General features: G+C 48.2%; 3 protein-coding genes and 2 long non-coding RNA genes across 6 annotated transcripts; 4 read left to right on the top strand and 1 right to left on the bottom strand.

Annotated features, from left to right (window-relative positions):
- The first annotated feature begins 1,512 nt into the window (after nt 1–1,512).
- LOC101763238 (dehydrin HIRD11) lies at nt 1,513–2,294 on the top strand. 2 transcript variants are annotated; one of them, XM_004982213.3, is made up of 2 exons: nt 1,513–1,932; nt 2,062–2,294. In XM_004982213.3, the coding sequence occupies exon 1, from the start codon at nt 1,589–1,591 to the stop codon at nt 1,895–1,897; it is 309 nt and encodes a 102-aa protein (XP_004982270.1). In that variant the 5' UTR covers nt 1,513–1,588; the 3' UTR covers nt 1,898–1,932; nt 2,062–2,294. The 2 variants fall into 2 exon arrangements, 1 of the variants encoding a protein (XP_004982270.1); XR_215804.4 differs by having other exon boundaries at nt 1,517–1,972.
- A 1,346-nt stretch (nt 2,295–3,640) lies between these two features.
- Nucleotides 3,641–5,777, top strand: LOC111255765. Its single transcript, XR_002675690.1, has 2 exons — nt 3,641–4,611; nt 5,367–5,777. It is a non-coding gene; the product is annotated as an uncharacterized LOC111255765 (long non-coding RNA).
- A 4,862-nt stretch (nt 5,778–10,639) lies between these two features.
- On the top strand, nt 10,640–12,850 carry LOC101762828 (ankyrin repeat domain-containing protein 65). Its single transcript, XM_004982212.2, has one exon. It carries the CDS (start codon nt 10,843–10,845, stop codon nt 12,502–12,504), a length of 1,662 nt encoding a protein of 553 aa, XP_004982269.1. The 5' UTR covers nt 10,640–10,842; the 3' UTR covers nt 12,505–12,850.
- A 4,190-nt stretch (nt 12,851–17,040) lies between these two features.
- Nucleotides 17,041–19,974, top strand: LOC101762431. Its single transcript, XR_002675620.1, has 2 exons — nt 17,041–18,260; nt 18,864–19,974. It is a non-coding gene; the product is annotated as an uncharacterized LOC101762431 (long non-coding RNA).
- A 2,020-nt stretch (nt 19,975–21,994) lies between these two features.
- Nucleotides 21,995–25,065, bottom strand: LOC101761598 (pentatricopeptide repeat-containing protein At3g16610). Its single transcript, XM_004982209.4, has one exon. It carries the CDS (start codon nt 24,800–24,802, stop codon nt 22,352–22,354), a length of 2,451 nt encoding a protein of 816 aa, XP_004982266.1. The 5' UTR covers nt 24,803–25,065; the 3' UTR covers nt 21,995–22,351.
- Between the last annotated feature and the right edge of the window lie 291 nt (nt 25,066–25,356).

Here is a 25,356-nt window from a genome sequence, read left to right as displayed (position 1 = left end):
TATTTGTGTCTCGATGATGGAGGAACAATCGTACAGGGTGGATTCGTGCGCCTTGAACATGTTGGGATCATCCACGAATGCTCTAGCAAATTCGCAGCAGAATTATATTTCGAAGAATTTCTTGTCCTGTACTCGTGTACTCGTGCGCCCCTTCCGCTGTCATGACCACTTCTCTCTTTGATCAGTTCGAGCCCCAGAGAGAGGGCTTTTCTGTGGTTCTTGGATCTCCACGGCTGCGCGGACATCCCTGTCGCGACCTGCTGCATCCTTTCTTCGACGAACGCAAATGGAGTCACGGTCACCAACTCACGATTCTTGGGCCATGTTTAGTTCACCTCCAAATTCCAACTTTGACACTATGCAAAAAGAAGATTCACCATCACATCAAACTTGCGGTACATGCATGGAGTACTGAATATAGACGAAATCAAAAACTAATTGCACAGTTTTGTTGTACTTTGCGAGACGAATCTTTTAAACCTAATTAATCAATATTTGGACAATAATTCATAAATACAAACAAAATGCTACTGTAGCGCTACAGTAATTTTGGATCAGCTCGAGCGAAGAGGAAAAATGCGTGGAGGTACGTGCAGGAAAAGGGACGGCGGCACCGGCCAGTACGCGCGCGGTTGACGTGACCCGTGCACACGCGGCAGGCGGTACAGGCCAGCACGGCTCCGCCTACATTCATATTGAAATGAGTTTTTGCCATCATTGTCTTTCTCTTCCACTTGGACTCAACCACGCCCTCAAGACGTGTTTAGTTCCCAACTCCCAACTTTAACACGGTAAAAAAGAAGATTTCTCATCACATAAAGCTTGCGGTATATGTATGGAGTACTAAATGTAGATGAAATAAAAAACTAATTGTACAGTTTTATTGTACTTTGCGAGACGAATCTTTTAAGCCTAATTAGTCAATATTTGGACAATAATTCACAAATACAAACGAAACGCTACAGTGTGCTACAGTGCTACAATAGTGATTTTGCATTTTCAAAGTTGAGCAACTAAACAAGGCCTCAGATTAATGTGTTAACGTGTTGCCATTCAGCTTTTTTCCGTCGGTGACTCGGCATATCAAAGACCTATCCCCCAACACTAACGAATGGTCCCTCTATTCATAGACCAGTATCATGCATGCATCAATGGGTGATCAAACCCAAATCAAACAATTGTTGCTAAACACGCAAATCCAGGAAATTAATAAGTGCTTCTTGCGCTAGTGGGATTCCCACATCAATCGTTCCGTTTGTCATTATATTTGATCGGATATTTGCTATCTGCTCTCCTTTCCAGACAGAAAAATGTGCAGCTTAGAATATGCAAATATGCAGCAAAACGGTTGGTGCGTACAGTCGGTACCCAAAGCAATTGCTGCCTTCAATTCATTTTTCTGCTTTATTTAGTGCCATCACGTCCTTCTTATCCGATTGGCCTTCCATTTCTTCACACACCCCACCGCAAGTCACGGACCACCTCGGCGCTCTATAAATACCGGCGCCGGAGAGCCAAGGGCAGATCACACCACCGCACCGCATCTCCATCGCCACTTCCCTCTCGAGCAAAAAAGAGAAGCATCGCCATGTCGGGCATCATCCACAAGATCGAGGAGACCCTCCACATGGGGGGCGACCACAAGAAGGAGGAGGAGCACAAGAAGGCGGAGGCGCACAAGAAGGCCGAGGAGCACCACAAGAAGGACGGGGAGCACAAGGAGGGCATCGTCGACAAGATCAAGGACAAGATCACCGGCGAGCACGGCGACAAGTCCGGCGAGCACAAGGACCACAAGGACCACAAGGAGAAGAAGGACAAGAAGAAGAAGAAGGAGAAGAAGCACGGCGAGGGACACCACGACGGCCACAGCAGCAGCAGCAGCGACAGCGACTGATCGCCTCAGCTCGCCGCCGCGCGCCGTGCTTGCCGGTAAACATGCAGGCACCAGCGGCCAGATCTTCTTTTCCAAGTAATAAAGATTCTTTTTCTTTGCCTTTTTCCCCCTCTTTTGCTGGATCATCTGAGTGTTCTTTTGTGATCTTTTGCGTGTGCTTACAGGCGAAACATGTGCTTGGAGAGGACTATCTACCAGAAGCTGTGTGATGTAATAATGTTTCACGACTGTCATGCGTGTGTGCTAATCAAGGGAGAAATGGGAAAAGGGAAAAAAAACAGACTCTTTGTTTGCTGGGTGATGTACTACTCCTAATGATGGCTGTGGACGGTTCTACCTTGTAATAATAAGATTTTAATGCAGAAATTGATCTGCGAGCTTGTCCCTTTGCCATGTATTCACGGGTATCATACATTTCTGTGGTATTGTTTATGTGATCGCTCTCAAGGGGATCAGGTTGGAGAAGCAGGATTGAGCCATTGAGGGGATCCACCTTTTCTTGGGAGTGTGCTATGCATCATGCATGTGACTCCCACACCCTAGATCTAGCTAGCTGTTGCACACTTGCACATTGGATAGCTCTATCTTGAGGAGAACATTATTTTTTGGAAAATAAACGGCAAAGTCAACAAGGACACGCACCACCAAAGTAGTAGTAGTAACTGTTTGTCTTTTCTTGTCAAACATACAAGATCTTACTAGAAAATAGGAGTGGTGCGGCGCAATTGATATATATTTGGGATTTAGGCCCACAAAATAAAATGAACTAGTAATGACAAAATGGAACATTGGTAAAAAAAAGTTCGCGGAAGATACACCAGTAACTTACTATCTCTTTTTTCGCAGAAGAACAATAACTTTTTAAAATAATGAAATTTGATAGAAAAAGTTCCAAAGTTTTTGATAAAAGGCAAATCTCTAACAAAACTTATTCTAGGTATAGGAGAGAGAAGATTTAGGTAATGGTTTTGTGCTTCTCTCCAACAGCATACTTAGAACCTGTTTGGCATGGCTCCACTCCAGAACTCCAGCAAAAATTCCAGTCAAACATCCCCGCTCCAAAACTCCATGGAGCTGTAGTGCAAATGACGGTGGAGTTTTGGAGCACCTCTTTTGCAGCTTAAAAACCACCTCTTTGAACCTCCTCATAGAGTTGGTGGGTAATTACCCACCAATACCACTGGTTACACTAAAAAAATATTTTGCTTATATTCCTCCTGAGAACCTCCCCTCCCCCCTCGCGCCTCAATCCCATCCCATGCGCCTGTTCCGCCCCCGTTTTCTTCTAGCGCCGCCGATTTTAGGGTTGGCCCGCCGCTGGTCGTCAAGCCCCCCGCCGGTCGCCCCGGCCCCTCAGCCCCGCAGCCAGCCGACGAGCTACTACTGGCATGGCAAGCGGCGGCGATGGAGCTGGTGCGGAAGGGATCCACGCTTCTCCTGCTCGACATTCCCCAACGCACCCTCTTCGGAATCGACACCCAGGTCGATCTGATTCTCCCTGCAACAACCCTCCCAACGCTGTTTGTGCGTGCGTCAAACAATTTGGCGGGATTTCGCCTCAGCTCGCTTCCTGTAGGCCCAAATTCAAAGGGATGATGAGGACGTGTGTGGTGAGGAATGATGAGCCAAGGTCGAGGACGCGGCGTAGACGGCCCTGCCATGCGTGCGCGTCGAAGGAGACGAGCACGAACGACGGCATGACGGTGAGTGCCCAAAGAAGAAGATAATGTGTTACCGAATGACAAGTGGGGTCATGGGTTGGGTAAAAGTGACAATCCATCCAAAAAGACCCTCCTTTTGGAGCTGCAGGCACCCATCTAGCCAAACACCTCATTTTATTTTTGGAGTTCTAGAGTGGAGCAAATCCACCAGAGTTGGAGCCATACCAAATAGAGCCTTATATTTCCTTTTGAGGACTAATATGTGAACACAATCTTTTTTCTAGGACCGATCTACAAAATTGACTCATCTTCTTCCCCAACCTCTCTTCTCCCACCCTCTCCTCCCTGGGTCCCTCCTGCTGCTCCTCCACTGCCCTCCGCTCAAATCGGTAGCGGCCCCTGCTCCTCCGCCCGAATCCATGAGCCCCACCGCAGAGAATCGACGCCGGTCGCGCTCCTCCGCCCTCCTCGTTGTGCGGCCACGCAAGCTCACCTATGCGCGTCGGGGGTGGAGGTCGCTCGCGCGGCGGCACTCGCCCGCTCGTCCGCCGGAGCTCCCCGCGCGTGCCCGAGCCTCAGGAAGGAAGGGGAGAGGCGGCGAGGAGGCCAGATCGACAAGCGGCGGCCTCCTCGAGATCCTCCGGTAGCCAAATCGATGCGCGGGGCGGCACAGCGAGCGGCGCTGCGTGGGGCCACAGCTCGCAGCTCGATTCGCGAGGCAGCACGACGGACGCAGAGGTGAGGGCAGGCGGCGGCGAGATTAGTGCGGGGCCTAGGGAAGGGTGGCGCACGGCCAGGCGATGCGGAGGCTACTCCGGTGCGACGGCGAGGCGGAGCAAGGGGGAAGGGGCCGCACGGCGGGATAGGGCGGCGTACGGCCAAGCAGGGCGCAGGGCGCAGGGCGCACGGTGACGGGAGGAGCTCTGAAACATCCGCACGGTGGCAATGGGCTCTCGCACGTGGACAACAAAATATAGCAATCCACTCTTTGGATCGGTATATTTGGATCGAGGAAAGAAAAAAGATCATGACCTATTATACTCATTCATATAGGTAATCTGTTGGAGCTGTATTTTGTATTATTTTTAGTATTCTTACAATTTTTAAGTATAGCAATCTGATCTAGGTAAGCTGTTGGAGAGTCTCTTGTAACACCGTGAGACCGTCCCCCGCTCCCGGCACGAGGAGTGCTTATGTTATCTGTCCATAGTTCTCGATGGGCCAAAGCTCTCTCACCTGGTAGCATTTGGCCCATTTTATCCTCTAAAGAAACATTCGGCCCGTCACGATTTGCCACACTTTATGGCCAAAAAAAAAATACTCTTGAGATATAACCTACCGAACAATGTAGGCAGTATTGGTGATAATTAATAAGAGATGTGAAAGGAGTTGAACTTTTGCTGAGCTATTATAGTGGCAAATATAAGCACATAGTAATAGTCATTTGAAACTGTTATAACGATGTGCAATAATGAATTTATGTTTTTTGTGAATGAATTTCCAAAAGAAAATTCAGTTGCATGGTTTCGGTATCTAAATCCTGAGAGAGTTAGCATATCTATGGTCAAACTTCTGAAAATGTGAGAACAAGAATTCCTCGAGGAGAAAAAAAGAACACAAGGATTGCAGAGGTACAATACAGGTGAACGGGAAGAGACCTCTTCTGACGCTGCCGGTGCACTACATATGCATTCAGTGATACAGTGGTCTCATATGCAGTGGCACCTTGTTTGTCTCAGACTCTCAGTCGATCGACAAAGTCTTCCTACTGAATCAGAGCTGACATTTGGAGCGTCTGTGCATTTCAGGACTCGAAGATTTGGGCTACAGCTGCGGGGAGGATCAGAACCCGGTCAGCATGATCGCTCTCACCCAGTGTCTGGCTCCAAATGTAAGGCAGACATGCGTTCGGCATCAGCAATCCAGCATCCTTGCCACTCAACATATGAACTGAACTGAGATCCTCACCAATGATTGATCGCTCATCGATGCATCTATTCTGTGCTACGGCCATCAGCAAGCAACAATGTGCGTACGATCCATTCTGCTTGGGCATGGCGTAACTGTCTCGTCGCTGATGTGCTTCTGAATGATTTGCTTGGACATGACATGACTGTCTCGACGCTTGAGGGTGGACTGTGTCATGTTCAGAAAAGAACAGAGGAGTTCGCGTTCATTAACGAATTTAACACCTCACAGGCTCACCCCTGAATAAGCTCACTCCATTTGTCAGATTTGGTTAGCCTTCGATCAAGTGATGAATACAGCTCTGAAGATGTAGCTTAAACTGACCGTATATACAATGATTAGGAGCAACAGAACAACAGCGTAAATAAAAATGTGTAGCTCAAGTATTATTTTCTTCGCACTTAGCTGTAGTGCTCAGGTTAGTACACCTTCCTGTACGGTCAGTGCCAAGCTGCAACTGATCAGGAGCAAGGCGTAACCAATGGCTAACAGCTTAAATGCTGAAAGTCATAGCAATGTCACTAACTCAGCATTCAGCAAGTACAGATATACAGAATTTCCCCTCCAGTTCAGGATGCTCCTACTCTGAAAAGATAACAAGGTAACGATTGTGACAGATGCGTGGAAAAGAAACTGTGCTGCTGACTGACTCAATATGTGTGAATGTCAGGGCAGTTTGATGATCTGAGTTTGCAGTGTGCATGTGCTGGAGATCAGTTCTTTATTTCAACTGCTAACTTAGTTTCCTATTGGTTGAGGCCATAATTTCCTGTCGGTTGAGGTCACACTGGGCCATTAGCATATCTTAATGGTGCCATAAGATGTATCCTAATTCTCACAGACCATGCTTCTGTTCAGTCATTTAGGATTGTATAGAGGTTAGGTATCTGTCACTTTTCATTATCTATAAACAGTTAGGCAGGCTGCAGCTCAGTTAATTTTTACCCCATTCCGAACGAAACAATGACAGGGTAAATAGATAAATATACGAATTTTCCACAAATTTGCGGAAAATCTGTAGCACCACTCTTTTTTAACCTGAAGTTCTACATGACGAATGACCGAATATCAGCGAATTGAAGCTTCTCTATGCACGCATGTGGATCAGTTCAACATTGTTGCAGAATTATCCTACCATTCAGCAGCAAATAGTTGAAACACTAAAAAAGTTTTAAGAAAATGTAATTTGTGCAGGCAATTCATCAGCACCTTGTTCTAGAAACAGAAAGAAGCATTTCTTGACTAAGAGCACGCCAAGAAATGTATTCTTTTTATCGTAATATGTTTTCATAAGATATCCGAGATAATACAGCTAACAGTGACAAGAAAATATTGTACCTACATGGCAAACATTGATCAGATATCAGCTGAACAGATAATTATGAAGTGAAATACGATCTATATGATCCAATAACTTTGCCTTGTAAATGCACCTACGAGAGAGGATTACAAATATTACTCACCATTCCTTAAATCTTCTCCGTCACGCTGATATCAAAGTTGGTGACTCCAGCTATGTCTTAGCGTTTTCATTATGTGCTAAACAATTATGCATTAAGAATATAAGAGACAAGAAACCATGTTAACCTGTCCATATGGGCAAAGGGTGGTTAATATGACAAACGCAATGCAGTATTTGATTTAAAAGGGTTGTATTGTCTACTTGTCTTATGCAGAAACTTTCATAGGGAGGAAGAGCATCTTTTTTCAATTTTCTTGACATTTTTTTCAAGAAAAAGCCAAGATCCAATTGTCCAGCAAATCTCCCCTCTACAATCCTGCGACCGTTGGTACTGCCGCCATCTTTCCAAAGGTTGGAGCAGGATCCGGTGCGCCTGTAAAGGTTATCGGAGCACGAATCACACAAGGTAAATCGAACGGCCATGTGTTTTTTCCCCCTCTTTGCCCAAGTTTTCAGCAATTCAGATTAAAAAATAGCATGGTTATGAATTATGATATCAAAATACCTTAGGTTCGAGCAAGATTATTGGTGATATGTAGTTGTCTTACATGTATTGATCGAGTTTGCTCCTTTTATATGGAGTAATCTGCACATTTCATCATAACACCCTGGATGGTGTGGGCAATATTCGTTTGAAAAGAAAGAAAGAAAGAAAAAAGGTGTGTGCAACAGGGGCAGGTGAGAAGACGAAGCCTGGTCAGCGTGGTTTGTTCTCTCCCCCTGTTTCGGACTCCAAATGTAAAGCATACATGCATCAGCAGATCAGCATCGTGCTTGCAGTTGCAACTGAGATCCTTACCAATGATTTCTTATTAACGATGCGTGCACTACAGCTAGAAAATGGAACGAACGCACGGTTTTGCTTGGACATGACATGACTGTCTCCTAGCTGATGTATTTCGACATGATTTGCAGGGCATGGCATGACTGTGTCGACGGCCCAATTGGGAAAAAGCTATAAAAGTGAAAAGACCGAAAGACGTGTAATAAGGAATAAAAAGGAGTTTTACTTAGTAGTGATGCTTAGGGAAGGGAATCAATTAACTCGTCTCCATTTACTTGTTGTCAGGATGAGAGAGATTGCTCCGAGAATTTTTATGGTTTAGCCAAAATTTGAAATAGATTGTAAGGGTTTGGACCCTATCCAGACATAGTGTAGTTGGCAAATGAGAGTAGTATAGCTGGCTGCCCATGAGTCTATCTGGTGAAGTTTCCCACCTCCTCTCCTTACTTAACCAAGTAATTTGGAAGTGGTCCTAGAAATGGCTCATATACCACATAGTCCATTCTTTTTAAAACATGCCGCGGGTTTCGTAGATTTTATTTTGTTTAGATCAGTTGTCAGTAGAGATCCAAAGTGATCGCAACTTTTCAGCAATTAACATGGACTGAAATGCAGTCCAGGTACGCTACTTAGCTCAGCTGGACAATCTAGCTGTGATGTAGCTTAAGCTGGACACGTAATGATTAGGAAACATTACACACAACGTGAATAACAATGTACAACCAACTTTTTCCTAGTGCCAAACTGCAAGCGATCGATGACTGGCGAGACGTAAAAGTCAATGGTGGTTTAACAGCTGAGCAACATGTTAACGCTCGGCAGGTACAGCTAGTACAGATATGAGGAATGTTCATCTAGTGCAGTTCACGATGCTCTTCCCCCAGTTGCATAGAAAAATGTCAAGATCGATCGTGATAGCGAGATGAATAGAAATGAAGATCCTCCATGTGTTTGAATGCAAGGCAGTTTTGATCTCGACGTCAATGTCGATGTCGTGCAGCTTCATAAATCAAACATAAATTAGTTTCCAATGTGCTGACAGTTCTTTGACTAGAAGAGCAAAATTTTCTTTTGTTGATATCATACTGGGGGTCCATTGCATATCTTAGTGCCACAGGATTATAAAATACTCATGCATCAGTGCTTCTGTGAACGAGTCTTTCCGGACTGATATGCAAAGCTTAGGGGTTTGTTAGCCTGGTAAACAAAGTAGGCGTTCTACTTTGCATTTTTATCCCTTAGCGATGATATAATGATACTGTCTGTTTTGATGATTCAGGTATTGTTGGTCGATACCGTTGTAGGATGCTCATATGAAATGGCTGAATGCTCATAAGAAATGATTCATGACACGCGGTTTATGGAAGAAGCTGAAAGTGAAAGCTGAAGATTATTACCAGGTCATTGGAAAATGGTTAAATCATATAGACGACCAATTCATCAAGACCTTTAATCTGATGGAGGAAGAAGCATTTCTGTGAGGATGACTAACGAGCATGCCAAGCAATGTAGCTTTCATGAGAGTATGCTGCCATTGGAGACTGGGTAATGCATTTTGTACCGATCGGAGAACACTGCACTTAACTGGATAAACATGAAGTACGTAGCATAAATCCAACAACTTCACCTCGTAAATGTAACAATGGGACTGTACTCAGCGGAAATCCAACCACTTCACCAAACCTATCACTCACAATGAAATCCAAAGCTGATGACGCCAGCAGTGGCTTCGCAGATCCATCAAATACTAGAGAATCCATGGGCGCCGAACTCAAACAAAAGCGATCGCATTCAGCTGTCAGTATTGACAGAGAGCGATTAATATGACAAAGGCAGTGTTTTGTTTAAGAACCATTCTGGTGTCCGATACGGAAGATTTCATGGAAAGGAAGAACATTTTGTCAATTTTGATGTCACTTTCAATGTAGAAAACAAGACCCAATAGTCCAGCAAATGTGTTAGGGGTAAATGTCCACGTACGACCCACGGGGAAACCAAGTATCTCCAAGGAAATGCATATACAACTAAACGGGTCTCTTGTCGTCGCATAAATTTACTGAAGGCGCTCAGAAACTCCGAATGCTACTTTGTTGGTTCGTAACTATGGAAATGTTGTTCTAGATGCATTGCAATGGCGTATTTTGAATCTACTTCGCAGCATGTCTTGGCGCATGAGACTACAATGTGCTACTTTGTTTGTTTTCACATGAAGTGATCTGGTCTAGCCTATGGAAACTGAAGATTTTGCATTGGCTTGTCACGGTCACACCGCTGAGAGAATGACTTCTGAAACCAACCATTACCATCTTGTCTCTTTTCCTCAAATGAAAGGGTTAAGAACGAATTCAGAAATCAGTCACTTTGCAGCCAAAGATTTTCAGAAAAAAAAAATATAGCATAGAGGTCCTTTCGAAGCATTCAGACTGAGAAACAGAGTGTCCGCCGTTTGTCAGGTCTACTCAAGCATACTGTACAATAGCTTACTGGCAGGCGCAAACCGAACATTCTGAAGAAACGAAATATGCCACAGCTCAATCTCGACTGATTGAAATCGAAACTGTTCTTGCTGTCGAAATGCTTCCTACTGCCAGGTACTAACCACACCCAAAACGAAAGTGATAACACGATCGTGCATCCAATCACCTCTGCTTTGTTCATATCATTAAATCATTTGTTTATCACCTACAATGACGAGCGACAGCGACGGGCTATGGCGCCGGGAAGTTGCCGCCGCTAGGCGCCACCGCGGTCGATCTCCGTTGCCCTCCGGAATAAACCCCAGTGCCCACCACCAGACGCCAAACCCGCCATTAAAAAACCTGGAGCTGCCACCACATAGAACAAGTCCTCCTTGTTCTTCACACCCACCATGTGGCACGCCTCCGCGCCGCGCCGGCCAAACTGTACGTGTTGGTGGTACATAAGACCCCGTCCCTCCTCCCACTCCTCTTGATGGCTTCTTCTTCCACCTCTGGCTCGACCAACAACTCAAAGGAGACGCGGTAGGTGTTCTAGCACGGCAAGAAGAAACTGCAGCTTTGAGAGAAGAGAGGAAGAAAAGGAGGACGACATGGATCGGTTGGTGATACCGGAGCCGTCGAACGAGGTGATGGTCCGGGTGGAGCCCGGGAGGCAGGCGAGGGGGGAGCTCACGCTGCGGAACGCGATGCACACCATGCCGGTGGCGTTCCGGCTGCAGCCGGCGGTGCGGGGGCGCTTCGCGGTGCGCCCGCACACGGGGATCCTGGCGCCGCTCGCCGCGGTCACCGTGGAGGTGATGTACCTGGGCTCCGCGGCGCCGGAGGGGCATAGCAGCGGGTCGGGAGGAGGGAGCCGCGGCGAGGACGCGTTCCTGCTGCACAGCGTGGTGGCTCCCGGCGCCGCCGTTAAGGAGCCCGTGACGGCGCTTGACTCGGTCAACCCGGAGTGGTTCTCGGCGAGGAGGAAGCAGGTGTTCGTGGACAGCGGCATCAGGGCGAGCTTCGTGGGCGCGTCCGTGGCCGCGCGGCTGGTGGCGGCCGGCGCGGTGGAGGCGCTCAGGGAGGTGCTCGACCGCAGCGAGCCCGAGTGGCACCCCGCGGACGCCGCCGACGATTCCGGCCGCACGCTGCTCGACCTCGCTGTCGGCCTCGGCCGCGCCGACATCGTCCAGGTGCTGCTCGAGTACGGCGCGGACGCCGACAAGCCGAGCCGCGGCCGGACGCCGCTCGAGACGGCCGCCGCCTCCGGCGAGTGCCTCATCGCCGAGCTCCTCATCGCCAACGGCGCGACGCCCACCGGCTCCGACGCGCTCCACGCGGCCGCCGCCGCCGGCCATAACGACGTCCTGAGGCTGCTCCTCGCCAAGTCCGCCTCCGCTTCTCCCGCCTCGTCCTCTTCCGCGTCCTTCTCGTGTTCGTTCACATCTATCGACGCGGCGGGGAGAGACGGCAAGACTCCTCTTCGCCTGGCCGCGGAGGCGGGGCGGCGGGACGCGGTGAAGGCGCTTCTCGCGGCAGGCGCGAGGGCCGACGCGAGGTGCGGCGCGGACGGGGCCACCGCGCTGCACGCCGCGGCGAGGCGCGGAGACGAGGCGGTCGCGCGCCTCCTCCTGTCGCACGGCGCGGCCGGCACGGCCGCCGTGCGCGACGTGGCCGGGAAGACGGCCTTCGAGATCGCCGCCGAGGAGGGCCACGGCGGCCGGATCATGGACTTCCTGGGCCTCGGCGAGGCGATCCTGGCCGCCGCGCGCAAGGGCGAGGTGAGATCGGTCCGGCGCGCGGCCGATGGCGGCGCGTCCGTCGAGGGGCGGGACGCGCACGGGTGGACGCCGCTCATGCGCGCCGCCTTCAAAGGGCGCGCCGACACGGTGCGCGACCTCATCGACCGCGGCGCGGACGTTGATGCGGCCGACGCCGAGGGGTACACGGCGCTGCACTGCGCGGCGGAGGCGGGTCGCGCCGACGTGGTAGACATCCTCCTAAAGAACGGCGCGAACGCCAAGGCCACGACGGTGAAGGGAAGAACTGCCGCCGAGGTCGCGGCCGCCGCGGGGAAGTCCAAAGTGCTGCGGCTTCTTGAGAAGGCCGGCGGCATGGGGAGGAAGGATGTCAGCGAGAAGGCGGTGGCAAAGGGTGGTAGCATGGACAGGAGGCGGCGAGGGCGGAAGGGAAGCATCGGTGGCGCCATACGGTTTGGTGGCGGGAAGGAGGGGTTCGAAGCAGCCGCGGTTAGCGTGGGGTGGTCGCACTAGCCCTGTGCCGAAGCCCAAGTCGAGAAGAGCCTATTGAATTTTGGTTCAAGACTGCCTCGGAAGGTTTTGCTCCAATTTGTGATTAGTTTTGGAGACGAGTAATTCAAATTTGTTTTGAAGAAACAGGCAAGTAATATATGTGTTATACTTTGTGGTTGAGGCTGTGTAGTACACTTGTAAAAATAGACTGCTCAGGGCTAGGTGTTCAGTTTTTCTTTTTTCACTTCGTTGTGCCACACTATACTGATGGCTTGGGTTTGTAGTTATGACTTGAGGCAGGAATGTCCTGCTGTAAATTGTACAACGATGATTTTATTTCAATAAATGAGTTTTACTGACTTTTAAATCCTTACAAGGATGATTTGGTTCATAAAGGCTGATATAGGAAGGCCATACTGTCAACTCTCTTCAAGTGCCTATCCTTAAATGAACCAAATCATCGCGATGAACAAAATCTTCGGGATATGGGCACGATCGAAGGGGTGTGGCAACTGAACTGATCAATCACGATCAAATGCATATGTTTAGCTGAATCCCGTGCAAATACAGATTCAAAAAAAGTCCAATACTACGAATATGAATTGTGCATTGCCAGGAATAGAATTCGAATTGCTGCCATGCTCGATCGGCCCACCAAGCACACAGTCACACCCCCTTCGCCCGGCTGCCCGGATAGCATGAAGCCCTCTGGCGCGGGGCACGCAGAGCGGCAGGCCCACCCGCCACGGTGCCCGCGCATATACAAGGCGCGCCTCCCTCCCTTTCTCCATCGTTCAGAGTTCTCCCGGTGTAGCTGCAGGGGCTAGCCGTACGTCGCGAGAGATCCCACCCAACCCATGGAGCGCCCACCACACCACCTTGTGTTCGGCCTGGCGATGGTGCTGCTCGGCGTCGTCTTGGCCGGAGTAGCATGCCCCGCCGGCGCAAGCTATCCGAGCAGCGAGCCAGCAGGGGACGATGATGCAGCTCCGGACCCGCGGCGGAGCGCGACGCCCCCTCGGAGCCCCGCGAGAGCGCCGCCGCCGTGCGACGCTTTTCGCCTCGGCGACCAGATCGCTGACAGGTGCCTCCGCGACTTTGGCGCCGTCCCGCCGCCGGCCCCGTGCTGCGCGGCCCTGCTCGCCGCGGGCAGAGGCGGGCCGTTCGCTCACACCGGGCTAGAGTGCTTGTGCGCCGCGCTGATGACGGACGATTTCCAGACGGTGGCGATTACCACGGGGGACGCCGTCGACATGTACTACCAGTGCGGCGGCAGGCACAACGTTACGGTCTGCATGGGTTAGGGGTAGCCGCCAATGCAAATGCATGTGGAGATTGATGATCCACGTCAACTGCCTTGCTAAGTTTAGTATTAGTATAATGAGTATCTAGCTAGATCTGCAGAAAACCATGTAAGCTTAGGAAGATCATCGATCGGCAGATTACATACGCTACCCAATAATACAAGCAGTCGAGAGTCGACCATGGCTTTTATCCTTTTCTGTTTCTCCGATCCGTCACAACATCGTCGCACTCGCACCGGCATGCCGGCAACAGAGGCAGTGCCCGCTGTCCTGCCACGGCGCCACCCAAGAGCAGCCTTGTCCATGCGCCCATGTAAATGTACATTTACATTACTTCCTCAATCTCAAATCTCAAATTATAGGTTGTTTTACTTTTTAAGTTTCTTTATTTTTCTATGCATTTAGATATACAACTACATTCGTAGCAAAATCTATTAACTTTTGAAAAGCTAAAACGATCTATAATTTAAAATTAAAATGGAGGAAGTATCTAACTCCATTTAATCAGCTTTCATTATTGTAAATAGCTGAGACTACTCGAATTTCTGACAGTGTGCTTCCACCAAACCTCCAAGAGAAAGGGCTCATGCCAATTAGAGGAAATTTTCTATGCGTTAATTGCTCAAAAGCTGCCCTTTTCAAACTTGTAACGGTCGCCGGTACACTCATAGCTCCAGCATGACGGTTTTGAGACCTATGTTTAATTTGTTGCCTACACATAGTACATACTGCATGCTTGCATGAGGCATCTGCCCTGTGTGATATGATGCCTAGACAAACCACATGACACGCCCACCTACTCTTCAAACCTCAAAGTTTGAAATGCTCGGCGCAAGCAGCTACGATGGTGTGACAACTACACGACTTGCAGCGATCCGTGGCGACCAACCCTACATGGTAGCGGTTGGCTCGGTACGGAACATCGTCGGTCACGACGGCGCAAGTGGTGACGCTGGCATGTCCTTGGCTTCTTTTGGTGGTCAGCACTACTCGTTTGCTGATGATGGTAGTCTGGTGGTGGTGGTGGTGGTGGTGTCACATTGGTGATGAGGAGCTATGGTGGAGCAATGACGGTTACGCGGCTTGTGTCGATGTCCCAATCCGACCGGGCAGAGTTACTTGTTTACGATGAGTTGAGCTCGGCACGTGTTGATGTCCCAATCCAACCGGCCGATGTGTTGTTGAGTTGAGTGCGAGGGCGTTGTGCGACATGTGTTGATGACCCAATCCAACTGGCCGGTATTTGTGTTGTTTTTTTTTCATTGGTTGTATTTGCTCAATCTGAGTTTCATCTTCTTTTTAATATAATCGGCAACTCTTTTGCTTGGTTCGTTAAAAAGAAAAGCTAAACTTGTTTTCCTGAACTTGTATTGGCAATTGAAACAAGGCTTGGCGCAAGTCAGCAACAGCATACTTGCCACGGTGCCCGCGCCTATACAAGGCTCGCCTCCCTGCTTTCCCCATTGTCCAGAGTTACAACACCGAGCCCAAGTAGCAGCAGGGACTAGCAGCTGTAGCGAGAGATCGATCCCCACCCAACCCATGGAGCGCATGCTGTAGCGAGAGATCGATCCCCAGCCCCGCCGACATCTTCGTCCCGACGGCCGCATGCTGCGGGCCGCTACTCGCGGCGGGCAGGGGCGGGGCGTACAATGGGATGCGGTGCTTCTGCGCGGTGATGGAGACGGAGGCGTTCCTCGTGACGGACACGGTTTCCGCGACGGAAGCGGTCGACATGTACTACCGGTGTGGTGGGATGCACAACGTTACTGCCTGCCTTTGACTAGATAGGTAGGTAGTTGATGCACATATCGGGAAGATATGTGGAAATGATCATTTCGGTTGCTTTGTTAAGCTTCAGAAGTAGCTAAATCTCCAAACAACGGCCATGTAATCTTAGGAAGATCATCCACATCCACAGCTTAGTTGCTTTGCTTTCAATTGTTTTAATTTTTTTAAGAATATTTTAGTCATGGTTATGCCGTCTGAGAATTTTAACAGTTTATCATTCATTCAGGGCCAATCATTTGGTCCTTTTTATTTCCTGGCAAGTATGTCTGTATTCTTATTGAGCAGCCACCACGCCATCACGGTGCCCCCTGGCCCCTGTGAACTGCAGTGGCCAGCCCTGTAAAACTTCTCACAAGCATGAAATTTCTTAACGATGGTTTCGGTAGAACGTTGTGCCGCGATTCAGAGTTCGGAGCAAGATCAAAGAGGAGGCCTCCCTAGGGTCGATCTGCTGCTGGAGCTAAACACCTCAATGCCCTCATTCACTGGTTTTAGTCCTCTTCTTTGTGTTGTGTACACGTACACATTCAATTCCTTTATACTACTCCTCGCCAAAACAAAAAAAACACCTTTATACTACAATTTCTACTCTTAGATATGCTTGGTTTTCCTGCTAACTAATACAGGAGACAGTTCTACATGGGCTTCTGACGGGCCGCTGAGCTTGATTTTGGTAGGGTAAAAATTGATGGCCGTTGTCATTAACAATGCTAGTTGATCCTTAAAAGACAAAACAATGCCAGCCACACAGATTCGCATGAGTTCTTTGAGGTGGAACCTATGCTTGGATTTTTATTAATTATTTATTTTAGTTTTTCGTTGACAGTGAGGCGTCTACCGATGATTTCGTTAAGTTCAAAGTCTACCAGACTAACCTTTCATGGTCATAGGTGTACACACGTGGGTGCGAGCGTGCGTGCATGGCGTCCTTCTAGATGCGATTGATGATATTCACCATTAAAAATCGGCTCTACTAGATGGATGGCTAGAACATGGGAGCTTTCTCAGATTATGTGACTAGGGTCTGGCCTTTAGTGTTTTCAGAATTATTCACATTTCACAATCAGATTGAATTTTAATATTTTTCCATTGTCATCAAAATCAGTATTTTCATGTAATGTATTTCTTCTCTTCGCAGAACAAAAAAGTAATGCATTTGTAAAGAAACAATGCAGTCTAGAGTACTAGCTAGTGACTTGGAACAGATTATTGCTTGTACCGTGTAATAAATAATAATAACTAGTTGTGAATAAATAACATATTCTTGCTTGTACTGTGTAAATATAATAATAACAGCAACATATTCATGCTTGTGCCGTGTAAATAATAAGAGTAAAATGCACCGTCGATCTTTAAACTTAGCGGCAAGTATTATCTAAGTCCTCAAACTCCCACAACATACATCTAGATCCCTAAATTTAGGTCCAAACCACTGTTACGCTCACTATTACGCTGATGTGGATTGACACATGGGGTCCACGTTACAGCTCCACCGGCTTCTCCCCTTCCTCTCTGGCTCTCTCTGCTCATCTTCCCTCACCAACAGGATTTCCGGCTAGGGCGTGGGACGGCGGCGGCCGTCCCTTGCGTTCAGGCCATGAGCGCCCCCGCCGCCGTCCGTCCGCCGGGAGGCAAGCGCCGCCCCTGCCCGCCTCATCCCGCGTGGCCCCGTGCCACGGGGTCGACGGCGTGGGCTCAGCGCGCCTCCGCCGCCGCCACGTGCGTCACCCCACGCCTCGGGGATGACGGCCGGGAACGCCCTGCGCCACGAGGTCGATGGCCGTGGCCGCTGCGCCGAGTGCTCGCGTGCCTCGCCCCACGCGGCCGTGTGGTCCACGGTCGAGCTCGCCGCGCCGCCGAGATCCTCGCCCCGCGCATCCCGGGGCCACAGGGTCGACGGCTAAGGCCCGCCGCGGCGCCACCAGGTGCGTCGTCTCGTGGCCTCGTACTCCTCCATGCCGTCAGGGAGCGGCCATCTGACCTCACCGCGGGGCGCCCGTGCCGGCGACGGTCGGCGCGAGGTGCAGGGGGCAGCGCCGAGCGTCCACGTGGCCCCGCTGGAGATGTGCCGCCGCCGTCCCACCCCCTGCCGAGAATCTTGTTGGTGAGAGAGGGAAGAAAGGTGAGGAAGAGAGAGGAAGGAAGAAGACAGTGAAGCTGACAGGTGGGCCCCACATGTCAGTACACGTCAGCATAACAATCAGCATGCCACGCTAGCGGTTTAAAACGGGTAAGGTAACGGTGATTTGGACTTCATGTGAAGCGATTAGCAATATGCATTTTGGGTTCACTGAGAAGTTAAAGGGTGTGCAATTTACTCAAATAATAATGAGTAGGTCCTAGTGTGCAAGGAGGGCACGTTTTGTATTTTGCACTGGTTCTTTTGCTGTGAACATGTGGCTGACAGGCTGAGGCTGTCAGGCATGCAAAACACCAGGCAATGCACAGGTAGACCATGCAAGGGGCAACTGAAGCGCTTGAGTCATATCTTCTGTGTTTCCTCTCTCACCTACATAGAGGCAACCAGGGAATCCATCTTTGGCTACCAACTATTGGCAGGAGAAAAGAATAATCCTGAAGCGGCATCATGTCGATTCCTTCTTCAGTCATCAATCTTGTTGCGTTCTTCGCACTACTATGTCAAATCCCAGCAGCCTCCTCTGGTGTACTTTCACCTTTCTGGTATGTAAACATGAAATTCTAGTTCTGAACTCAATTCCTTTGCTAAATTTTGAGGTGCTTCTTTCCTTTGGTAATTTTAAGACGACTCAAGTCTTGCTATCATTTAAATTGCCCATGCAATTATTGCCAACTTCCATATATATCCAAAATGTTGGTCGTTTTAGACTTTGGCATAAGAAAATGACCATAGAGAAATGAAGAACTAGTACAAATAAAAAGGATAAAACAAGAAAAAAATGATGAAAACAATGTCGCAGTAGTGTAAAATCACTAACATTTGGCATAGAGTGATGATGACTAAATTTATTTACCTTTTAGATTGGCCGGGAGCAAGTATTGTATTATAGGGTTCGACTAAGTTAAACTTATTTTTCCTATGTTAAAATTCGCTTCACCTTTGTTTGCAATTCATCATAAAAGTATTTTTCCTAGGTTAGAAATGCTGTAGTCTCTTCTCCTTTGGATCAAGGTCCAATGCCTTAATTACAAAGTAATTGGATCATATAAGCAGGATTTAAAAGTCACCTTTAACAATACAGATTTGTATAGACACACCGAAAATAGCAGTCTGCTTATTTGGTTCTACATATAATTCCTCTACAGGAAGATGGAATCTTCAATGTTGCACACAAGCTCAAGAAGGATTGACTCGCCGTCTGCCTACCAGCACGCTCTCGGGAGGTTCCGTGATACGTTCACGTACAGCTCCACCAAAGACCTCTGCGCCCACCCGCTCCTCCCCGACCAGACGAGGCCGGACGAAGAACCGGAGCTGTGGTTACCCATACACCTCCACGGATGGGACGGCGACGAGGTGACACTGCTGTTCAGGAACGACAACTGGCATGTTCGCTTCAGCTTATAAGCCGGCTGAAAAGCTGAAACGGCTGATTTGTTGTGAGAGAAAAACACTGTTTGGTGGCTGATAAGCCGGCTGAATAAGCTGAAGCGAACAGGCCGAACATGAACCTGGCCGGGTTCGCCAACAAGTCCGGGACATGGTTCTCCTTCGACGGCTGCGAGCATCTCATCCCCGGCTCCATCCCCACGGGGTTCCGAGCCAACTTCCAGGACCTCATCGGCGGGTGGCGGAACCTGAACACGATCCCTCTAGGGGAGAACGCGCTCAAGCTAGCGGTAAGGAACCTCTCCTCGACTCCTCCGGCTTCGATCCGTCCACTGCCAGTGCCAGGGACAGGGATGACGCGAAGGTATCGGCGGCGCAGCTGATGGTCATGGTCCCGGGGGCTCTGCGGTTCTTCCCGGTGAAGCAGAAGGTGATGGATGGGTGGGAGAGTGGGAGCTTCCTTGAAGCTCTTGGAGAGAGGGCGTTGCTTGTCAGTTGGAAGGATTTCATGGCGAGCCTGATGAAGTGGAATGAGACGAAGCAGTGGAAGCCGCTGATGATTGCGCCGGCGGTGATTCGCAAGTACAAGATAGAGAATGAGCAGGATGCACTCAGAGTTGTGGATTTGCTGTTCGTCCCACGTAGCGATGGATTAAGTTGGTGAACCTTGTCATGTCCAAACTTATCCTAGTCTAAGAATCACAATGAGTGAAGTTAACTTTTAGATTTTCCTTTCGTTGGGTGAGCATTTATGTATTTGGGGGTTCAGACTCCAAATTACTCATCTCCAATTTAGTTTAAACCTGTTATATCAACATGTTTTCACTTGACCTCGGAAATGAATTATATCCAAATTATCTTGCAGCAGCTCACTCTTACATATGATTACCACAGAGTAAACCAAAACGTATCCGTTTCACTTTTCTTGTTTCATGTTTCTGGAGCAAGAGAAAAATGTATCCCTTCTATTTACAAGCCTCTGACTAGGCGTTGTTCCTTCAGATGCAGATTAAACTTTTGAATTATAAGCAAATCTTGTCTTTGCAGGATTACAATCAGCAGCGCCCATTGTCTCCACAAGGAAGTTCGAAAACGCAATCCATCCAGATCTGAACCCTCTGTTGATCTTTTAACCTTGTCGTTGCAAAAACTGTGGGATGTCTGCATCTCCAATGAATTCCAACATAACTCTTGTACATTCTGCGGACTTCAAATACATTCTCTCATCCAAATCCCTTCCCTTTTGAACTTCTGCACGTAGAAGCTCCCATCGAGATCTTTACAACCTTCCAAATCATTTTATTAACCAATATTTTAAAGGCATGATACATTCCCATTCAATTGTATATGCAAACCTTGCCCATTCAAAAGTTATGTGAGTACCAATGTCAATTTCTTTAAAATGGATAAAAAATTGTGCGAACAGTCTCAGCAAAAAAAGAAATTACATCCTTTTGATCTGCGGCACCAAGAACTGAAGTTTCATATATGCAATTCAGGCAAACTCACATCAACGAATGATTAAACGGACTATGACCGCAAGGCAGTGTGTTATGGTGAAACCATTTGCAATTTCAGATGTTTGATTAACCCAGATATAGTACAAAAGAATGGTTAAGCACTCATGAGCTTACAACTGTAATATCTCTACTAAAACCAGAAATTTAGAGAAAATAATGTCAACCAATGCATCTGCTGCCTAGGAACAAAAATGTTCAAAATCAAACAAACGAAGAGGTAGAAGCACATAGCATAGAGAATGAAGATGAGAATCTACAGTATCCAAGTCACTGAAGATACAAGAATCCAATATATCATAATGCCAATGTTTCTTGCCGATAACCAAGAAAATTTCTTAGCTAGATTTCCCCTCAGTGATACTTTCTCCAACTTACTGATGTCCATGTGCAAGCAATATACTTAATGGTCTTAACGTTTGATGTCCTGTTGTCAACATATCTCTAGTTTTACTATGATGGAACCAAGGGCCAAGTAGCACCAATGGTCAAAGAAGCACTTATCTTGAAATAAAGAGAGCAATAAATCAAAATTTTGAGTTACTGGTGCTACAGTTTCCATTTAAAAGTACAAAGGTGGAAAATCACGCCTCCATAGAAGCATTAATAGTTTTTTTCCATCATCTTCTGGGATAATTTATTGATGGCCACAAATATTTCAACCAAAACTGAAAGAGGTTAAAAGAGACTTTGTGAGTGTCCTTCATCAATTGGTTTCATAGAATTAATTTCAATGGCTAATTTATTACATAGAAGCATTAATAGTTTTTTTCCATCATCTTCTGGGATAATTTATTGATGGCCACAAATATTTCAACCAAAACTGAAAGAGGTTAAAAGAGACTTTGTGAGTGTCCTTCATCAATTGGTTTCATAGAATTAATTTCAATGGCTAATAAATTGCATGCCTGCACAGTATATCATTAATTCACAAGATAATTTTGTATCAATATGTATATGTATTATACTGAATGATCTAATAAATTAGAAATTGTGTATTTAGAGGAAAAAGGTGGCACATTTCTATTTTCTATGAAAAAAACAAGATATGAGATTAGTGGGTCCAGAAGATACTAGAAAAATAATCCTCTGTACCACTCAATAGAGACCCACCTTTGTCATGGAATTGTAGCTCATGTTCCATTTGCCAATAGTCTATTAGGTTTATTTTCCCTTATGCCATTTCATTTCAGTCAAGAGGCCTTGACAGGCATCCCATGTTTTTTTACTGAAGGAAGTGAAAAGCAATTAACATCCCTTCATCTCCATCTTTCATATATAATCTACAGAATTTAATCCCACAACTACGAAAATACTAATATCACAATGAAATGCATACTAATGCTTCGTATCAGCTTGACACATGAACAAGAATAAAGAATGCCTTCATAAATCTGATTACCAATCTTGGTTTATGTACATTATGTTATAAATTATAATCTACAAACCATGAGCTGTGTGGTTCATGTCCTGTTCGCCATGTGCCAAAAAGTTTTCCTTAAACCCTGACTTACTTTGGCATTTGCTTTGCTTTGATCTCCTCCTTTCAAATTCCTTGTATTGGATCTTGTCTGCTTCCTCAGCTTCACATTGTGAGGCAAGAGATGTACATGGCTTTTCATGAGGAACATCTGAGCTAATATGGATGTTAGGATATGAGTTCTGTCACATGATGTCCTGAGAGACCAATAATTTATGAAATGGTCTTCTGTTTGGTGGTGGCGCTGTCACCAGAAATCTCCACAGCTGCATTGCCCATTCTTGAAATGATGAAATCTGTTAGCATCTCTGACAATGATAGACCTGTTCCTAACTAAGGTCATGTATTTTATGGCAGTATGGCAGTCTCCACAAACACGGAGATTCTTTGTAACAAAAATGGTCTTATCCTCACCAAGACTGAGGATACCAAAAGCTATTGCTAGCTTTTCGCTATGACAAAGGAGTGCCTTTTCCTTTTCCTCTTCCTCCAGATCTTGCAAAACAAAACTGGTGTCAGCTTGGTAACCCAGTTTCTTAATGTCTATCAGGATATTATCAAGTTCTTGATATATGTCAGGTGAACGTGGATGAGATTGGTCTCCACCAACAAATGCATGCAAGGAGCCGTTTATCTCAATCCAACTACAACCAGGACTCTTCTTAAATCCCTTGACCTTCTGTATTACTCGAACTTCTGCTGCCTCATTGAATCTCCCGGCAGCACTGAATATGTTAGACAGCAGAACAAAGTTGCCAGTCCCCTCAGGTCCTAGTTTCTGGATCATCCTTGAGACTTGCTTTCCTAAATCAATGTTCTTGTGAATCCGGCAAGCTCCAAGCAAGGCTCCCCATACACGGACATCGGCTTTCAGAGGCATACTCTGGATAAACTGATAGGCTTCATCAAGGAAACCACCTCTTGCCAAAAGATCAACCATACAGATATAGTGTTCCATCCTTGGAAGTATACCATACTTTTGTGTCATCATATTAAACCAGTGCTTCCCTTCAGTCACAAGTCCAGAATGACTGCACGCAGATATTAGACAGATGAATGTGACATCATCTGGTGCAAAACCTTGATTCTTCATGCCTAAGAACAATGTAGTGGCTTCCTTCCCGAGTCCATGAATTCCATATCCAGCAATCATTGTATTCCACGATACTATATCCCGAGCTGCCATCTTATCAAAAACCTGCCTGGAGAGATCAATTCTTCCACATTTTGCATACATATCTATCAAAGCATTACATATAGATGTCTCTGATGCAAGCCCACGGATTATGACAGAGCAATGACTGCACCTCCCATGCTGCAAAGCGGCCAGGTGTGAACAGGCTGGGATCAGAGATACCATTGTCGCGACATCTGGTTCCACATTGCAGGCTTGCATCTTCTTGAAGACAAGAAATGCTTCCTCTGCCTTACCATTCTGCACATACCCTGACAAAAGTGCACTATAAGAGACTGTGTCCTTGATGGACATTTCATCAAAGAGTGACATTGTTTCATCGATCAAGCCAGCCTTGGCATACATTGAAAGAAGTGAATTCCCTGCAGTGAGATCAGCGTGGATACCAGATTTAACAAGCAAAGCATGCAGCTGTGTACCCATACAAACGTCTGCAAGGCTGGCGCAGACCCTAAGGGCACTTGCAACAGAGGTCGGAGAGAGAAAGCACAGTCCTTGAGACAGCATGTCCTTGAACAGACTGAAAGCTTGCACCATTCTGTCGCACATCACAAAGCCTCCAATAAGCGCACTCCAAGTGACCTCATTCCTGACTGGCATACCATGAAACACCCTGCAAGCATAAACCAAGCGTTTGCATTTTGCATACATATCCAACAGCGCAGTGCCGACAAGCACTTGTTCCTCCTTTTGGTCGAGACAGGCACGAAGGCAGTAGGCATGGACACTTGTTCCTCGGGAGAGCGCCTCATGCTGTGCAAGAAGTGGAAGAAGGGAGACGAGGGTGGAGGCATTGGGCCTGAGGCGGTCATAAGCCTGCATGTCGAGGAGGTGGGCAATGGCGTGTTGATACATGCCGTGTTGTGCATAGCCCGCGAGCATGGCGTTCCATGCCACGACGTCCCTCGTGGGCATTTTGGCAAAGACGTTGGCTGCGGGGCCAAAGCGAGCGCACCTGATGTACAGGTCGATGAGGGCGGTGGATACAAACAGATCGGTGTGAAGGCCGGCAGCAGCGGCATGGGCGTGGACGGCGCGGCCAGAGCGGAGGTCGGCGAGCGCCGAGCAGGCCTTGAGGACGAATGGGAAGGTGTACTTGTTGGGGGCCACGCGGCGGAGCATAGAGCGGTAGAGGTCGATGGCGGCGTGGAAGGGGCCGCGCCAGGAGTAGGCGCGGATGAGCGCGTTGTAGGCTCGCGCATCCGGCGCGGGGATTCTATCTAACACCTGGCGGGCAAAGGCAAGCTGCCCGCGGGCGATGTGCTGCTCCAGCTCCAGCTGCCATTCTTTCTTGTCCTTGACATCGTGAGAGAAGGCGCCGGACGGAGGTGGATGGAGGCGGACGGCGGCGGTGGAGGCGAGACGGAGATGAACTCGCGGCAGGAGCATGGCGCGAGCGCAAGGCAGCCGCCGGCGTGGTGGAAGGATGATGGCAATGAGATTGCGACCGGTAAGAAGGGCAGTGGCGGCGTACGCGCGAATTCCTCGCCGCGGACAAAGCATTGCGCAAGACGGCTACATTTGGGAGTAGAACGTCGATCCGTCCTCCCCGCCTAGGTACGCCGCCGGCCACGGCTGTCCCTCCGCTGCCGCCAAGCTGCTCTCCGCCCCAACTGGAGGTACGCCGTGGGCACCGCCTTCGAATCACCTGAAGCAGAGGATAGGCACCGGAGCCGGTGAGCTCGGCGACAGCGTACTGGCGGAGGCGGCGTGGTGGCCGGCGGCTGTGGAGGCCTAGAGGGGCGGCGGGTTCAGCTGGAGGGGGATTTGCTGGCCCAGGCCCAGTGGACGGGGATGCCACCTGTTCGCTCCAGCTTATGAGCCGACTTATTAGCCACCGAATAGTATTTTTCTCTTATAACGAATCAGCCATTTCAACTTTTCAGCTGGCTTATAAGTCCAGCCGAACAGACCATGTTGTTTGTTTGTTTCGGTGGCCTCTCGCCGAAGTTAAAAAAACTCATTTTCCTAAAATTTGGCTCTCATTTGATTTGATGGCGAAATTCAGCTACAGTAAGCTGGCTGTCTACGTGTAACCATATATTTTTTTTTCCTCT

This window comes from Setaria italica, chromosome IX (assembly GCF_000263155.2).
Source record: "Setaria italica strain Yugu1 chromosome IX, Setaria_italica_v2.0, whole genome shotgun sequence".
NCBI classification, from domain to species: domain Eukaryota; kingdom Viridiplantae; phylum Streptophyta; class Magnoliopsida; order Poales; family Poaceae; genus Setaria; species Setaria italica.
Note: the sequence above shows the minus strand (reverse complement) of the source record. Positions and strands in the feature narration are given on the sequence as shown.

Bases quoted from the DNA above. Each gene is read 5' to 3' on its own strand.
- LOC101761598 (XM_004982209.4), bottom strand. From the start codon at position 24,802: ATGCTTTGTCCGCGGCGAGGAATTCGCGCGTACGCCGCCACTGCCCTT.
- LOC101762828 (XM_004982212.2), top strand. From the start codon at position 10,843: ATGGATCGGTTGGTGATACCGGAGCCGTCGAACGAGGTGATGGTCCGG.
- LOC101763238 (XM_004982213.3), top strand. From the start codon at position 1,589: ATGTCGGGCATCATCCACAAGATCGAGGAGACCCTCCACATGGGGGGC.